The sequence below is a fragment of the Protobothrops mucrosquamatus genome, unplaced genomic scaffold (assembly GCF_001527695.2).
Source record: "Protobothrops mucrosquamatus isolate PMUCROS unplaced genomic scaffold, P.Mucros_1.0 scaffold8, whole genome shotgun sequence".
Taxonomy (NCBI): domain Eukaryota; kingdom Metazoa; phylum Chordata; class Lepidosauria; order Squamata; family Viperidae; genus Protobothrops; species Protobothrops mucrosquamatus.
In genome coordinates, this window is record NW_015386395.1 from 1,911,687 (window position 1) to 1,930,571 (window position 18,885).

Genomic DNA, 18,885 nt, shown 5'->3' on the forward strand with positions numbered 1-18,885 from the left:
TTTGAAATAGAAATCGCTTAGTCTTAAAAGGTGCCATCAGACTCCTTCTGATTTTGGACTCCTTCGATTAACATGGTGTCTTTCCCACAGCTCTCCCTTAAAGTCCATCCTCCCTCCAGCTAAGAAATCTCCTGCATTTCTCAGAAACCATTTACCTGCTTATAAAGCCAGCCACGCAGTACAACGGGAGAGTTAGGATCTCTCTTGATGGAGTTTGCTCTCTTCCCAAATGTGTGCACTTTCCGGACCGGCCGGGCTACGTATGGCTATGGGAGAAACAAATGGATAAATGCAAAATAAACTTACTATATTAAAGAGTATACTCTCTACTGAGCTATCCATCTATACAGCTCAGCATTACTGATCTTAAACAGTCCTCCAGAACTATGTTCAAACCAAGAGTCCTAGTTAAAAAGCTAAGAACTGAACCAAAATCCTCTGTGAAAAAAATCATGTCTCTGTCTGTGACCCATAGCAGGAAAAAAAAGAGAGGTGTTTTTCTGGTTTTCAAGGAATTTAAAATCTCCAAGTTAGAAATACCGTATTTCCCCAAAAATAAGACCTAACCAGAAAATAAGACCTAGCATGATTTTTCAGGAGGCTCATAATTTAAGCCCCCACCCCAAAAATAAGCCCCAGTTAAGATCGTCAGCCAGATGGATGCATTTAGTACACCCGTTGCAACACACGATGGATGTATTGAATTATAAAATAATTATATTGATAATTAAATATAAATAAATAATATTATTGACATTATTTATTTGAATAAATGTAGATTGTTGTACATGAAAAAATAAGACATCGCCTGAAAATAAGCCCTAATGCATCTTTTGGAACAAAAAGTAATATAAGACCTGGTCTTATTTTCAGGGAAATACGGTAAGAGGAAAAGGGTGTATTAACAATGTATTCGAGGTCCAGGTGAAAAAGACCTGAGAAGATAATATGTGGTCTGTTATGACGAATAAATCTGTCAAAAGAAGTGAAAATAATGTGCATCTATACCAGGGGTAGGCAACCTAGGCTCTTTTATGACTTGTGGACTTCAACTCCCAGAATTCCTGAGCCAGCCATGCTGACTCTGGAATTCTGGGAATTGAAGTCGAGTCATAAAAGAGCCAAGGTTGCCTACCCCTGATCTATACACTCAGTTATACCGAAGTGAGAGTTGGGTGAATTAGGAGATATCCAAACATAAATTGCAACAGTGGGAATATGGTAAAATCAACAGAATGGATGAGTGAGTGAACTAGATATAGTCCTTGACTTACAACAGTTTGCTTAGTGACAGTTCAAAGTTACAATGACATTGAAAAAAAATGAGTTATGACCATTTTTCATACTTATGACCATTATAGCATCCTGGTGGTCACATGATTTACATTCGGATACTTGACAACTGACTCACATTTATGATGGTTGCAACGTCCCGGAGTCATGCGATCCCCTTTTGCAACCTTCTGACAAGCAATGTCCATGAGGAAGCCAGATTCACTTAACAACTGTGTTATTAATTTAACAACTGCAGTGATTCACTTAACAACTGTGCAAGCAAAGTCGTAAAATGGGGCAAAACTGACTTAACAAATTTCTCACTTGGCAACCTAAATTTTGGGCTCAACCGTGGTCGTACATTGAGGGCTGCCTGGAATGTAAATGAATGAATGTGAACTGAAAATAAAAGTGAAACATTGTAGGAAACATCAAGAAAGTTGGCCATATACAAAGAACAAATGAGAACTGTATGAGAAAACTTTCTTTTTCCTTTCTGGTGTTTTCCCACAGGTATAAGGTGTACTTTTCGGATCAAATGTTGATCCATCAGTTGCGACCATTAATTGCGAAAAAAATGAATGGATCAAAAGGAAATGGAAGAAAATAAGTTTTGATTGGGTGAAATTGATGAGATCTTCAAAAGGAGAAGTTCAAAGAATCAAAAGCAACCTACAAATTTATGGACGGACTTGAGGGATATAGTCTAAACCAGCTGTATTTTATTTTGCTGTCCTTCATTTCTTCCCTTCATTGTTTTTTACTTTCTACTTTTAACTCCTTTTCTGTGCTTTGTATAATGTTGCTTAGCCCCAAAGGGAGTGTCTTGTTTCTCATAGTAAGCAATGGATGTTTTAATTGCTATTAATGTATTGTAAGGTTTAAATAAGATTTTTAAACCATTACAATTTTATCTAGGTGCATAGGAGACTATTATATTGTGGCTTTATTCCTTGAAAAGTGCTTTATCTTTCTAAGGAACTAAAGGTCACAAGCTAAAATTTTCTTTTCAAACCATCAAGATACCACCAATGGCTAATGCAGGCATATAAGGACAAGAGTAAATATTTGAGGATTAGAAATTGTTATGCAAGTTTTTTAGCTTTCCTTCTTTCTTGGAATAGGATTCTAGTGTTGTTCTTTTAAAAAGCACAAGTGTTTGACCCAAGAGATAACCAATTACTTTGAAGTTCTTTGAAAATAAGACTGAGCAACAGCCCAACAACACTCAGGAAAAACAAATATAGGTAAAAGAAATGGTGGGTGACTCATTTTTATGTCTCATCTGTCAGGTTCCCATCAATTCCAGGTCCTCACCTTTGTTCCCATTGAGACTGAAGAGATAGTGGCTGTACTGCTGGCTAAACTCAGACCACTTTTAGGTCTATCCCCTTCTGACATTGTCCCTGGTGAATTTGATGTTAATCTGCAAAAAAACAAACAGATTATATTATAAATGTGATGCTTTAGAGTAGTTTTTCTCAGCCATGGCAACTTGAGAAAACGTGGGCTTCAACTCCCATAATTCCTCAGCCAGCCATGTTGATTGAGGAATTCTGGGAGTTGAAGTCCACACTTCTTCAAGTTGCCAAGGCTAGGAAACACTGCTTTAGGGCAGAGATCCCCAACCCCCACTCCGTGGACCAGTACCGGGCTGTGGCATGCCAGCAACTGGTCCGCACAAAGAAGCAAAGCCCCATCCGCAAGATGCAGGCAGCATACAAAACTACGCACCCTCCGGTCCGCGGAAAAACCTCTCCACGGAACCGTCCGTTTTTGAGAAATACAGAGCATATGTCTTCAACTTTTCAAAAGGTATCAAATGTAACCATCCCTGGAGGTTTTCAAGAATGGTGTAAGGTCTCCTGCTCAAAAAGGGGGTTGGACTAGAAGACCTCCAAGATCCCTTCCAACCTTGTTATTGTATGCAATTCTAACCCTAACCAATCAATTGGTGAATTCATATTTGGTCAGTTCTTTAATCTTTACCTATCAGACTTTCCTTTCCTTCCTCGTTTCTTTTTCCATCTCTTAACAAAAATGCATTTAGTCTCTGTCTAGGATAATATATTGTTCTAATCCAGGTTTATCAAACAAGCCACAGTGGCCTACTTCAGGAAATACGAACTCACTTCTTGTAACAGCCTTGTAAATGAAGGTTCCAAATCTGCAAAAGAATTTATTGGCCAACTGGGATCAGACAGAATTTAAAGCTCAGGGTTTCTAGCTGGAGGTCTGTAATGAATGAGATTTTTTTATTCTAATTTCAGACCACAAATGGAAGACAACAACCTTTTTCCATCAGCCTGATCATTGATCTGCCCAGAACTCTTCTGTCACCTATGGCAACCAGATAATGCTTAAATACAAAACTGGCTTATGATATCTATAATCAGAACTTCGTCATCCTGAATTCCACCCAAAATCCAATGCATGACATGGAATTTGGATTCCTGAACATATCAGCATTCTTGTTTCTATTGTTTCTGGGGTTTTTTTTAAAGCCGCAAGTTAAATTATTCCTATTTTTAAAGGAATGAGTCATTGTTCTAGTTATTCCTTTTATTAGCCATTTTCCAAAAATCCAAAAAATATGCATATTCAGTACATGAATATAATGTTACCCTTCATATTGGTGGATTTTTTTCTTTCTAGAAAATATGCAGGCCAGATTTGTTAACATATTTTGTTGTCAGGACATTTCATTAACAAAGCCTTTGCCGGGCTTTAGTAGCAGTGAAGTTTTTTTTAAAAAAAAAAAATCTGTTAAGCATAACACAGAGAATAGGAAAAATATTCTGCCCTGCTAAGTCTTTACTTCCACCTCACAAACCCAGCACCCCACAAACCTGTCAAATCCACCCCTTCCTCTCAATTTATGAATCATTTTCTTCACATTTACAGCCTAATCTTTAGGAAACAAAAAAAAGCACTCTTCTTATCGATCAACCTTATGTAAAATCTGTATTAAGCTGTTGTGTTCCCTTCCCTACTTTACGTCAGAGCAAAATTTGAAAAAGGGGGGGGGGAAGGGCACAGAATTCAAAGTTCTTACAGGGCAGAAGCAGAAAGGCTTACAAACAATCCAGCCTGCTTTAATTAAAATCCGTTCGTTCATTCCTGCATCTACACATTTACCATGAGATTTTTACATGCCCCATTGATCTTTTCTCCTTCTTTTAAATGGAGCCAAAACTCAAAATGGAAGTATTGAAACTAGAAAAGTTACCCTTCTGTTTGGCCCTTAGCCATTAATTCCCCTCAGTTATTTTTGGATCAAACCCACCTGCTTGTGTCTGGCATCCCTTTCCAGACAGCATCGACTTGGAGATGGGAAATTCCATCCCCTTCGCTGCCAGAAGGGTTCTGCGGTTACTTGTCCCCTTTGTTGTTAAAACCCAGAACCTCCACATTTCTAAATATCTGAGATTTTAACTCTCGCAGGCCACTTTTGATTCATGCTTAAGTGGCATTCTGAGCTTCCTGCTTCTCAGTTACTGATGATAACTCTTTGTTATGGTTGATTTCCATGCATAATTCGTATTTTGTCGAGCGCAAGCGTGATTTGACACCCTACAGGTCTACCATGCTGCAATTAGAATAATTTTCAAATACCACGGCTTCTATTTTACAGGAATGCTGTTGCTGCAAATTATACCTTCATGTTTAAAAAACTTTAATTATTAGTGGATCCCTAAGCGGTCAATGGAGTACCACATGTGTCCTCCCCCGAACTGCTATTGAAATGTAAGTTTTAATGTGAAAGAAAGAAGTATTAAATAGATAGGAAGTAATCTAATATTAAAATAATTTATTTTTTAAATTTCATTAATATTTAAATCAAATTTTTGCAAAACTCAAAACTTTGTCCTGTCCTGCCCAATTTTTGGAGCCCTCCATCCATGGATGCCAAAAGCAGCCTTTGCCCACCCCTCAAAAAGTGTCACAGCTCTAATGTATACTATCAAATATGCTAAAACAATCCTGTAAAATCCTGTAAAATTATAGTACAAGTAGTCCTCAACTTACAACAGTTCATTTAGTAACTGCTCAAAGTTACAAGGGCATTGGAAAAAGTGAGTTATGACCGTTTTCCACACTTATGACCGTTGCAGCATCCCCGTGGTCACATGATCAAAATTCAGACGCTTGGCAACTGACTCATATTTATGACAGTTGCAGTCTCTCGGGGTCATGTGATTATCTTCTGCGAACGTCTGACAAGTAAAGACAATGGGGAAGCCAGATTAACTTAGCAACTGTGTCACTACGATAATTTAACAACTGCAGTGATTCAGTTAACAACTGTGGCAGGAAAGTGGAGCAAAATTCACTTAACAAATGTCTCACTCAGCAAAACAAAATTTGGGCTCACTTGTGGTTGTTAAGTTGAGGACTAGCTGTATTTCCATACAACCATTCAGAAAATCAATTTCACACAGTAGTTCTACTTCAGTGAGCACAACTGGGTTAATCATTAAGAAAAGCAGTAAGACAGGGACTGTGCTTATGACCTTCAGCTTTACAAACCTGCCAAGGTAGTAAATGGAGCACTGGTCATAAAGTTACATTTTCATTACCACCGTAACTGCGAAGGGTCGCTAAATGAGATGGTTTCTAAACAAGGATTACCTTATCAAGCATTGGGAGAAGAGACCTGGGCAAAGAGATAAGGGTTTAAAACAACCTTGAATGGTTGTTAAGTCGAGGACTACATGTAAACCAATGGGAATTTGCCATCCACCATAACAAGACAAAGAAGATAACGCAGCATTTTGCAGAAAACCTCTTCCCAACCAGCCCTGGCTGGCAACACATTTTGTCTCATGATCCCCAACCAAAGGGCACCTCCATAACTCCTGGCACACTTTGCCTTTGCATTCCATCTCTCCCTCCCACCTCTTACCCTGGCTATGACGCCAAGCGGATGAATGGAGCATTGATTCAGGAAGGACCCCCCTACCCCGCCTTGATCCTGAACTGCAAGGGGAGCACTGAAGGCCCTTATTCAAACACCCACACTGAGTTTGAGGAACGTCATGTTATTGCCTTCGCCCGGAGCCATAGGGAAAGATGGAATATTTAGTATGGGAGCAATAAGACACAATGAGGAAACTGGCAAAGAGCAGCTTGACCTTCCCCATAATCATAGGAGTGAAGAAGAACCGTCTTCACAAATGCACTACACGATGCAAAACGCAACATGTGGCTAGGTTGCTTCCAAGCTTGGTGTTTAGGGCCATAAAGTTTAGCATAAGCTTTATTGCAGTGATGTACAGTGGCTCTTCCCCATGCTTTAATTTTTAACATACTAATTTGCACAGCTCACTACTTAGAACAGTACATCATGCTAAGCTATGATTTGCTTTCAATTATGCTTTAATCTCAATGGTTGGTTCACACTTGATAGTAAGTCAAATGGCTGACTCGTACTGTATATAACAAAAACCTACGGTATCACACTTTGGCTCAATGCAACATGTGAATCTAATCAGAAGCTCGTACAGTCAGTCATCTGCTTGTTTCCAAATTCAAAGATTTCAAGGTTGCCAACTGACAATGCAAGAAAATATACCAGTTAATGGCGACAGGTTATACTTTTGGAGGAGTCAAAAATAAGGAAAAAAGCCAACTTTGGTGATGAGACATGATCCCAGGTTGTAATTGGTGAAGATAGGATACCGTTTTGAATTTATATCCATCAAGTTTAACATTACTCATCTAAGGCTCTAAAAGATGTCAGAACTCCAATTCCCAACATTCCCAGCCCAATCCTAAAAGGTTTAGCACACACCCAGGCCTTCAGGATTTAGGGCAAACCCTACCACTAAGCCAGTGTTTCCCAAGCTCAGTGGCTTTAATATGTGGACTTCAGCTCTCAGAATTCCTTAGTACTGTATAAAATGCTTCCTGGAGAATTCTGGGAATTGAAGTCCATGCATCTTAAAGTTTCTGAAGTGAGGAAACAGTGCACTAAGCAAAATGAGACAGATGCTGGGAGAATATATGTCACATGGAATGACCCGTGTCTCTTAAACTTGCTTTCTCCCTTCACATGTAGCTCAGGATACAGTTCTATTAAAGGGAGATTCAACTGCCAAATCAGTCGAATTCTGAACCTGTTTCGCAGCATCAGAGGCCAGGAAGAGAGGGGACAGTTACCATATTGGTTATTGAAGAAAACTATCTAAGGTAATCTATTAAATTTCTAGAGACTTTCTAGGCCTTCAGAAGACACCAAAGAGTGAACTCTCCTGCTTGAAATAATGGGTTCCACCACCAGTCAAGATCTCTCTCACTTCCTTTTGTAGAATTAGTAAAAATGATTTAAGAATTTAGTATGAGGGACAGGGATATCAATTCAGCTTTAAGGAGACAAAGAGTAAACGTAAGGTCTTTATTAAGACCATACTTGGAATACTGCATCCAGTTTTAGTCACAATATAAAAAAAATTGTTGAGATTCTGGAAAAGTGTAGAGAAGAGCAACAAGAATGATTAGGGGACTGGAGGCTAAAACATACTAAGAACGGTGACAGGAAATGGATATGTCTAATCTAGTGAAAAGGAGGACTAGGGGAGACATGATAGCAGTGTTCCAATATTTGAGGGGCTCCTACAAAGAGGGGTCAAACTATTTTCCAAAGCACCAAAAGGCAAGACAAGAAATAATAGATGGAAACTAACCAAGGAGAGAAGCAACCTAGAACAAAGGAGAAAGCTCCTAACAATTAGACCAATCAACCAATGAAATAACTTGCCTTCAGAAGTTGAGGCTTTCAAAAAGAGACTGGACAACCATTTGTCTGAAATGGTATAGCAGTGATGGCGAACCTTTTAGAGACCGAGTGCCCAAATTGCAACCCAACCCACTTACGTATCGTCAGGTGCCGGGTGGGCGTGGCCCATTGGGTGGGCATGGCCCATTGGGTGGGCGTGCCTGCGGTGGTAACGGCCGACTGGGCAGGACTAAAAAGTTCAATCAATCAATTCCAACTTTGCGAGATCTTTTTTTTCCCTGCAAGAAGTTGAAATTGACTGATTGATTGAACCTTTTTTTTTGCACACAGCGGCGGAGGCCTAAAGCGAAAAGGTTTTATAAAACCCAGCTGAAGGCCTAGGACTGGGGTGACGGCACGCGTGCCCACAGAGAGGGCTCTGAGTGCCGCCTCTGGCACCCGTGCCATAGGTTCGCCACCACGGGTATAGGGTCTCCTGCTTTGGCAGGGATTGGACTAGAAGACCTCCAAGGTCCCTTCCAACTCTATTATTCTATGTTCTAACCATCCAGGATGCTAAGTTAGTGTCCTCCAAGCACCTTGAGTCAGATTAGTGAGTATACACCATCTCTGATACCTCCAATACACCTGATGATAATGTGATTCCAGGTTCCACGGAAAACCTAAATCGGTATTTCTTAATCTTGGTACCTAAGGTGGGTGGACTTCAACTTCCAGAATCAGGATTCTGGGAGTTGAAGTCTACCCACCTTAAACTTGCCAAGGTTGAGAAACACTGAACTAAGTGCTTAATTGAACTCATTACCAAAAAAATAATGTTGGGGGGGAGCTTGTTTTTCTTTCCCTGGAGGAAGTTTGGAATAAATACCGGTTATGAGTTCCACTGAGAAACTAAAGATCTGGCACGACAGGTTTCTACGGTCCCGACCTACGGATCGAACGTTTCCTGGTGGGTCCAATTCATTACATCAAAGTAAGAGTCGACGGTTGACATTATTTTGTCCAACAACATTTGTTATAAGTCCTTTGTTTGTGTTCGACGAAGTTTAAGAGACTTTACCCCTATATTTATAGAACCCCTCATCTATTTCTCGACGACTTTTCTGAATGATTTACCACAGCACCAGATTAAAACTCCCATCATTCCCAGCCAGGACATCTGTTGACCCTATTACAGTAGTTGAGATAATAAGGTTGCATGTAATCTTCCTCAAAAGTTACCAATTGCAGGCTGATCTTGGCACCTAAGATGGGTGGACTTCAACTTCCAGAATCAGAATTCTGGGAGTTGAAGTCTACCCACCTTAAACTTGCCAAGGTTGAGAAACATTGAACTAAGCTGAGCATTGGAGGCATAATGAGAGGTCCTGGGAAGTTTCTTTTGATTTAATTCTATGTATGAATATGCTGCCCTTCAACAAACTGGCTTTCTCAGAGCATTATCCAACAAAATACAAACATGAAAGAAATATTTAAAAATGGCATGTAATTGCAGTTTCTTTTCTTTAAAAAAAATGGAGTAGTTAAAAGCTGGAGAGCAGTTTGAGTTGGCAAGTTTTAGCCTTTAGGGTGGGCTATGCGATTGTGTGTCCAATTCTGGCCTGGTACACTTCTCCCACAGCAGTGCCTTGCTTTGTTCAGCGTGTTAACTCAAATTTCTGTTTTCCCCTCCCTCCCCCCCTTCAAAGAACACACAGAAAAGGTTTTGAAATGTCCTAATACCATGGCTTAGCTCTGGCACTTCACAGTTTGACCAAAGGTCAGAATGAAATTAAGTATTTACATGGTCAAATTTGTTTTTTGCAGCTGTCCGGTAAGTTTAACTCTTCCCCAACAACTTCTGAAGAGAAAAGCCAAGAGAAAGCACACAAACATAGAAGGCTCCAGATAAAGAAGGAAACTCCAGAGATGATTTGCAAGAAGTTGAGTATTGTTCCACCCAACAAGATACACACTCCAGTTTGTCTGGCAACCCTTCATGTTGAGTTTATAGCAGGGCACTGTTTTTCCATTAAATCCATGGTTAGAAAGAGAAGGACCCATGAAGATGGTAGAACTTGCCGAGATGACCAAATTGACCTGTTTGATTAGAGAAAAGGCAGTATCTACATCTACTGCTGACTGGAAACCATTTATGGACTTTTTGCCTAGAATAGAAAACCATGAATTTCTGATCTACGGTTTTTACTATTAGATAGGATAGATTAGGGAAAGAAGTCATGATGTAACTTTACAGAAAAGAGTAAATTTACATTTGTAGTTATAACTGGTATAAAGATTGGACATTAGTTTATCTTTTTTCTTTCCTATTTTTCTTCTACCTTTTCTTTTTTTCTTTTTACACTTTAGCTTTCTCTTTTCTTTTTTTTCTATATTAGATTGCATTAATCTTCATTCTTGTTAAAACTTTCAGTAAAATCCTTTTTTTTAAAAAAAAAATAAATAGAAACCTTATAAAGTGTTTCATCCCAGCACAGCCATCGTATCAACACGCCTAGGGCTGATTACTTGCTTTGAAAGGGTTCAGGATGCTTAACCTATCTATTTTAGTGCTTATTTTGCTTGTAAAAAGAATTAGACATGCCCTTAGAACACAGCTATTTACTACAAATTTTGGTGATGCAATCCCAGGGGATTCAGAGTCTTGGGGGCCCTATATAACTGTTCCCACCTAACCTATAGCATTTTTTCTTTTACTCTATGCATGTTTGCTTTGAATTTAAGTTCTACTGAATCCAATAATATATTACATTTAGAAAACATAATTATCCTCCTTCCAATGGAGCTCAAAATGTGCATCTTATCCTTCCTCTAAATATACCCTATTTTCTAAGATTCTATGTTGTACATATTTCTCCTAAAGCAGAGATGGAAACCTTTTTAAGTTTTCATGCGGCTTCGGTTTTCATCAGACACAACCAGGGCAGAGATTACAGGAGTTCAACCAAATTTAAAGGGCCACAGCTTTATCATCCAGGCCTTAAAAACGTTAGGTTAAAATAAAGGAATAGCTTTTAATTATGAAGTTTAATTAGAATTGTAAACTTCCAAAATAATTCCATGCACTAAATAGCATTTTGCAGTAATGAGCTGATTGATAGTCATACTTTGCACTATGTCTTGAAACGCTGCAGCAACTATATCTGGCACCTACAAATGACCTCCCCCCCCAATATATCTTTATGCACAAATCATTTTAAAAATTCCTCTGCTGCTCTATTCCCTCCAACTCCCATCCAATACTAATATTTTGGATGATCTAACCCTGACCTCTTGTTTAGACTGTACCCCTAAAGTTATGTAAAGAGAGAAAATATTCAAGGCATTTTCTACTATCCAATTTCAAAGCCACAAGGTTTAACTGAAACCTGTTCAAGATTCTTTCATTGCTGTCCTGCTCTGTTATTATTATTATTTTATTATTTATTGAATTTATATCCCGCCCTTCTCCTTGCGGACTCAGGGCGGCTGACAATCAATTTAAAATACACCAAAAACAATTACAAAATTTAAAATTAGTTAAAAAGAAATATTTAAATGTTGTCTAATTAAAATATGATTAAAACCCCTCTAAAAAATTACCCTAGGCCAGTCCCGCTTGTTGGAATTCGGTACAGAATTCCCGCGCCGCCTTCCTTCCCTCTAGTCCCTAGTGGGACTAGAGACGGGGCAGCTCATTCCAGAGGGTGGGAGCTCCCACAGAGAAGGCCCTCCCCCTTGGGGTCGCCAGCCGGCACTGTCTGGCCGACGGCACCCTGAGGAGACCCACCCTGTGGGAGCGTACAGGCCGATGGGAGGTAATCTGTGTTGAATGATCTGTTTCTTGTTTCTGCATCTTTAGAAAGTATATTTATGAAAGAATTATGATTCTAATTTATAGGTTACAAGGCAGGCATGGGGAACTTTCAGCCCATGAGCCTACTCTGGTTATGAGTGAGGCCCTTCCACAAATCATCTTCCTTTTGAGATCTCCAGAGTTCTGCTTCTAAATGCTCCTTATAAAAAAAAACCCGCACTCTTTTAACTTTTTACCTCATCCTGTGGTTCTGACAGGGAAGGTAGCAGGCCGAAAGTCACATTTAAAACTGCTCTTCAAAGGCAGCTCTGTCTTGGCCACCCCATAACTTCTGCAAAGAAGGAAGTCATGGAGCAGCCAAAATTAGAAAGCCAACTTGTACATTTTGTGTTGGACCACATACCATACGCATGGCTATGGTACAGTCCATTTGGAAGTTTCTCCAACTGACGAGTGATGAAAGACACTTCCTGCTCAGCAAAGCAGGGATCACCAATTCCCTATCTTGATACCTTAACTCTTCTCCATACAAGATGAGCTGAAAATCCATTTATTTGTCACATTGTGGAAAGAAAAATGTATGCTAACAAGGATGAAACACTAACGGCCTTGTCCTCTGTCATCATCTGGCTTGCTCAGTGTATATATGTATGTAATAGATTCAGTTCTTTATTCAGAAGTAGATCCAGCCTTTAGACTGAAGCAATCCTATAAGTACACCATTGTGTGTCAACGGATCAAGAAAATGTTTGATCTTTATTGCACATGTTATGACTTCACAACTTCCACAGTGGGTTCATTTTCTTTCCTCTATCTAGCCACCCTTGAGAAGATTCAAAATTCCCATCCAGCTTGAAAATCAGTTCAGAATTTGGGGAGTTGCACCATTACCTCGGAAGGGCTACCAGCTTCCAGGTAAGAGCTGAACCTCAGTCTCTAATGTTATACATTTCTAAAGCTTGAGGACACTACCAAACCATCCCTCGAAAATAAGAACTAATGCCTCTTGGAGGCAAAATATATATAAGATCGGGTCTTATTTTGGGGGAAACACAGTATTCTCTAAACTTAGCACCTGAAGGCAGGACAAGAAGCAATGGATGAAACCGAATAAAGGACAAAACCAATCTAGAACTAAGGAGAAATTTCCTGACAGAATAATTAATCGGCGGAATGACTTGCCTCCAGAAGTCGTGGGTTCTCCAACTATGGACGTTTTTAAGAAGAGATTGGACAGCAGGGTTTCCTGCTTAAGCTAGACAAGAAGATCTCCAAGGTCCCTTTCAGTTCTGTTATTTTATTAAATCACAGCTGTTGATGGGTGAATCCAGCATAGATTTACTTGAAAACACTTCTAGTTCATCTCCATTAAAGAAATGAAGTCTGAAGCTAACCTGGATATGAGGGGTCCTTGGTGCTCTCTGAGTTTGCTTGCTTTCTAGTCTAGCACTGATGATGTTATCTAGTTTGGGTAATGAAATGCCTGTAAGAAAACAAGCAAGCTCAGAGACCAAAAAAATCCTTCATGTCTACCCTGAACTACAAATATTGTCCTTTATAAGTAACCTGGATGAGTTTACTCAGTAACAAACTCCAACGTACTCAACCAGTTTGTTTCTAGGTGCATTCAGTTGTAGCTACACATTGCAATCCTTCACATGCATATTATGTTGCATAAAGTTAACCTATAAATTAGAACTGGGAACTAATCTTGCTTGGGCAGCTCTGCTCTTCCCAAGCTTCCTATGCTTATTTGCTAGCATGGGTCAAAAAATCAAAGAAAAAGATCACCATTTATGTCTTGCCTTGAGATGATACCTTCCTAAGGGGAGAATCATGTCTGTGAAGAAAAAACACTTGGAACATGCTGGAACTCAGAAGAGTCACCCACACAGAGTTCTCTTGCTGCCTGCAACTCATTTCTCAAGAATCCACAGGAACGATCAATTCTATAATGGATTCCACATGGATTCCTCCATAGGACTTAAGACTACCCCTCACAAAAGTCTTGCCAAGCAATTAACCCAGGGGTCTTCAAACTTGGCCCTTTTATGACTTGTGGAATTCTGGGAGTTGAAGTCCACAAGTCATAAAAGGACCAAGTTTGAAGACCCCTGAATTAACCTATTGAGATAAACTGTGAAGCAGAAAATCAATCAAATGTACATATATATATATTGCAAAAGAAGAGTGAAAAACCCCGGAATCTTTTGTCAATATATTATTTAAGGGAGCATGATTAAAAATACAACAACAGTAATAATTTGCATAACATTGGAATATTTAAAGCTCTTTGCATTCCTTAGCAAAGGGAATCTTTTGAGGATGGTTATTTAAGGGAGTATGATTAAGAATATACAACCAGTAATATTCTGCATAACTTTGGAATATTTAAAACACTTTGCATTCCTTAGCTAATCCTCATCCTTACAAATTTATACAAAGTAATTTACTTTTAATAGCACACATGGAGAAAAGCAGAGAAACAAAAGCTTAATTAAAATTATGGCACAGACAATAGCAGAGCCACTACAGGTAGTCCTTGACTTACAACAGTTCATTTAGTGACCATTCAAGGTTACAGTGGCACTGAAAAAAGTGCCTTAGGTCCATTTTTCACACTTATGACGGCTGCAGCATCCCAGGGGTCATCTGATCACCTTTTGCAACCTTCTGACAAACAAAGTCAATGGGGAAGCCAGATTCATTTTACAACTGCAGTTATAACTTAACAACTGCAGTGATTCACTTAACAAATATGCCAAGAAAGGTCATAAAATTCACTTAACAAATGTTTCACTTAGCAACAGAAATTTTGAGCTCAATTAGGGTCGTAACCCGAGGACAACCTGTAATGCATTATCTCTGTTAGTCATTGTACTAGCAGCAGTTCTCAAACATTTTGGTCTCAGAATCCAATTCTTAAAAATGTTTGAGGACCCCAAAGGCCCTTTTCTTTCCATGGGTCACCTCTATTGAATTTTACTATATTAGAACTTAAAACTTAGGAATTTTAAAATAGTTGACTTTGTGGACCCTCTGAAAGGGTTCCGGAAACCCCCAAATCACATTTCTGTGAGAACCGCTGTACATTTCTATGAATAGGTACCATTTCAGGTGACTTACAGTGCTCCACGATACTTGATCCTACATTTTATAGATTTTTAATATTTGTAATCCAAGTTTCATCCTGACATTCTAATGCAGCATGCAATAAGACAAAGTATGTAAGTGATAGAATTGCCAAACCAATGTAGAATAATGGCAGGTCCCCATGTAAGCAATGCATCTCTGGAGGCAACCATATCAAAACTTAAATTGCCTGGGAAAATGCATACACTATAACCTGAGGTTGAAATTTAGAAAGTCCTTCCAAACACCACTAGAACGCATGGGGCCACTGAAAACAAGATCCTTTTCTGTGCAAACGCAGTATCTAATACAGGTGGCTTTTGCTCCTTTAGGGACATGCAATCTATACCCGTTAAATGGAAAATTACATATAATTTCAAATTATTAAGATAGCGGCAGAGCAGGAAAAGCTGCCTCTGAGTTTTCATCCCATCTGTGGAAGCTAAAAGAAGAAGGTCGTAGCTAAAATTCCTTTTTAATGCCCTGGAAATATTACTCAGGGGTTGCAACAAAGGCACCTGTTTCTTGCTACTCCTAGAATCGGAGTACGTACATTGGCAGCCCGGCAGCCTCCCAATCCTTTCCAGATGTTTGGAATTGTGTCAGCTCCCAGCATTCCCCGAAGATCCCGCTTTTGCCCTTCCAGGGCTCAAATTTTGCAACCGAATTTGCCCCGACGAACTTGGTAACGCTCCGCAGCGCGTTGTAAGTAAAACTTTCCACGAGCCCGTTGTAACAAAGCGGGTTACAATCAGACGTAACACGCAGCCCGGGAAGCTAACGGCCAGCCAACTGCGGGATGAGTTCAACAGGTCGAGTTCCCCGCCCAGAAACTTTCCCCCTAACTCACAGCCAGAGGCCCCTTGAGCCTCCGCTTGCAAAAGACCGCCGCCCCCCTCCTCTCTCCCTTACTTCCAGCGGGGCTAGTCCTCTGCGAGATGCGGCGACGAAACCAGGAGCCCCGATTCTCGCGCAGGGTGTGCCGAAGTGAACCGAGGGCTGGGTGGGGTTTTTCTTTGGAATAGTGTTAAGTGTAGCTGGCGGTGCTTTCTCAGCCGTTGGGTCGCTTCGTTTATTCATCCGCTGGCATTTGAGCCCGGCAGCTGAGACAAAGGGGGTCGGGGCAGCTGGTCGCGGGGGCGAAGAAGCATACTTCGCATCAGTCACAGGGCTTCGTTGTCCGCATAACCCCGGCCCCACCCAGAAGCCAGAAGGCGCCTCCTGCCACTTTCGCCCCTATGCCTAAAAGGTGTGTGTGTGAGAGAGAGAAGGATCTTAGATGGGTGTCCCAAAGGTGCTTTTTCAGGAATAGCCTGAAAAAAACCAGAAGACAAGCCCAGGATCCCCCCCCCAAAAAAGATCTTTACAAACTGGAACAATGGGCCCTATCCAACAACATGAAATTTAATGTGGAGAAAAGCAAGGTTTTACACTTAGGCAAGAAAAACCAAAGGTACAAATACAGATTAGGTGAAACCTGGCTCAAAAACAGTAACTTGTGAGAGGGACCTTGGAGTCCTAGTGGACGATCTCTTAAACATGAACCAGCGGTGTGCGGTAGCAGCCAAGAAAAGCTAATACAATCCTTGGTTGTATAAACAAAGGCATAGAATCAAAATCACATGAAGTATTAGTACCACTTTATAAAGCCTTAGTGAGGCCACATCAGGAACACTGCATCCAGTTTTGGTCACCACATTACAAAAAAGATGTTGAGACTTTGGAAAAAATGCAAAGAGCAACTAAGATAACTAAAGGCCTGGAGACTATAACACATGACCGGTTGAAGGATTGGCGTTTGGCTGGTCTAGAGAAAAGAAGGACTAGGGGAGACATGACGGTAGTATTTCAGTATTTGAAGGGCTACCACAAAGAAGAAGGGATCAACTTATTTTCCAAAGCACCAGAGGGCAGAACAAGAAACGATGGAAACTAATCAAGGAGAGAAGCAACCTGGAATTAAGGAGAGGTAACAATGAGGACAATTAACCAGTGGAACAGCTTGCCATCAGAAGTTGTGGGTGCTTCATCACTGGAGGTTTTTAAGAAGAGACTGGACAGTCACTTCTCTGAAATGGGATAGGGTCTTATGCTTGAGCAGGGGGTTGGACCAGAAGATCTTTAAGCTTCTCTAGAAGCTTCTTGAATGAGAAGCTAAATGTCTTCAAAGAAAAACAAGAAAGTCCAGTTGCCTCTTGAAAAAGCACCTTTGAGACAACCACAACCTGGATAACTGAGAATCTCAATAGACATCTTAGATGGGACAACTCACAACTAAAGCTAAAGTAACAAGTTTTTTTTTCTTTTGTTCCTTTACCAGCTTTGCTTCCTCCAACGAACCGTTGCGGCATCCCTGTGGTCACATGATCAAAATTCAGATGCTTGGCAATTGGGTCGTATTTATGACGGTCGCAGTGTCCCGGGATCATGTGATCAGCTTTTATGACCTTCTGACAAGCGAAGTCAATGCAGAAGCCAGATTCACTTAACTGCCAATTGCAAGGATTCAGTTAACAACAATGGCAAGAACCGTCGTAAAATGGGACAGAACTCACTTAACAAATGTTTCGCTTAGCAGCATAATTTTTGTACCCAGTAGTGGTCGTAAATCGAGGACTACCTGCACTAACCTCTCCTGGCCGGTGGTGATGTACAGTGAAAAAACACAGGAGTGCAGCAACCCTTTAAAATCACAGAACTGGCAATCAGGCGCAGAAGAGTTTGGGAACACGGGGCCAGGCTTTAAACTAAGCCACAACCAAGCAGGTTGCTGACTTTGGAAACTCTGCCCAACTGGATAGAATGTAATTACCCAAGATTAACTAACCATGGTTCACTCAGATAGGGCTACGGGGTCTGGATTGCAGAAATTCGGGGAACCGATAGAGGGCAGCTCACAGACATACAGAGACTCTTTCCTGCCGTCTATTTGTCCTCCGGAGTTAAGGTAACCGAATAAACTGATTTTTAAAAAAAATTTTATTATCGCAGGACACACACCCCCCCAACACACACGGAAACAATGCACGGGTACACAGGCTAGGCCAGTGATGGCGAACCTTTTAGAAACCGAGTGCCCAAAACCCGCCTCGCCACCCATCACCTCCACGGCCCGCCACAACAGATCACCCAGGCGGCCCAGCAGCATCATGGCGGCCATGCCCTCTGTCTGCACCCTGCAGCATCATCTGTACGCGATGGGGCGTGAGGGTGGAGTCTTGTCCCCACTGCCCGGCTGCCATGTCCTTGGCTGTGCTGCTCTGCACAGGCTGCGCCCAGGGCGACTCTCCTCTGGGGGGGCTGCTGGTGAGGAGGGGGCCATGGGAGGTGGCGGGGCTGTGGTGACGGCGTGCGTGCCCACAGAGAGGGCTCTGAGTGCCACCTCTGGCACCCGTGCCATAGGTTCGCCACCACTGGGCTAGGCAGTATCATGCAGCACACTAGCTTAAAACTGTCGGAATACACACAGTCATTATTGTTAAGCTTCGGTATGAGATCAATGTTGTTGCTAACTGGAGGGGCTTTGCATCTGTTTTAAATCCCGGAGGCCGCTTTCAATAGTCTAATCTAGGTATGAAGCTCTTGGGAATAAACAATCTCTCCTAATAGGAAGAATGAACAGGCGTTGAATAAACGCATTTTAAATAAATGAAGTCATGTTAGCTGCTCTCAGTCTAAGGGGTGGAGAGTAACCTTTGTGGTCATTTGAAATCTCCAGGCTTGGATTCCTGTGTTTTGGCCCTGAAGTTAAGCTTCATTAAGGATGTTGGTCCCAGCACGGCTCCACGTCCTATCCCAATCTCGACCCACTAAGGTAGGAGAGACTTCTGGGAGTGCAAATAAGGACTTTAGCCATATCTCCAGTGCCCTGTGGTGCAAACCACAGTGACATCATGTGCTTCACTGTGTCATTTGAGTGATGATGTCACTGCCCCCCTGTACA

The 18,885-nt window shown here is 41.0% G+C and overlaps 1 protein-coding gene across 1 annotated transcript in view; it reads right to left on the minus strand.

The window, feature by feature from the left end:
* PLEKHA4 (pleckstrin homology domain containing A4) overlaps window positions 1-2,676 on the minus strand; it is a 33,491-nt gene extending 30,815 nt beyond the window's left edge. The window contains exons 1-2 of the mRNA XM_029283021.1: window positions 2,593-2,676; window positions 156-266 (exon numbers count right to left, since the gene is read on the minus strand). Coding sequence (XP_029138854.1) covers window positions 156-266; window positions 2,593-2,676 — 195 coding nt within the window. The remainder of the gene's footprint in view (window positions 1-155; window positions 267-2,592) is intronic.
* Window positions 2,677-18,885: the final 16,209 nt, after the last annotated feature.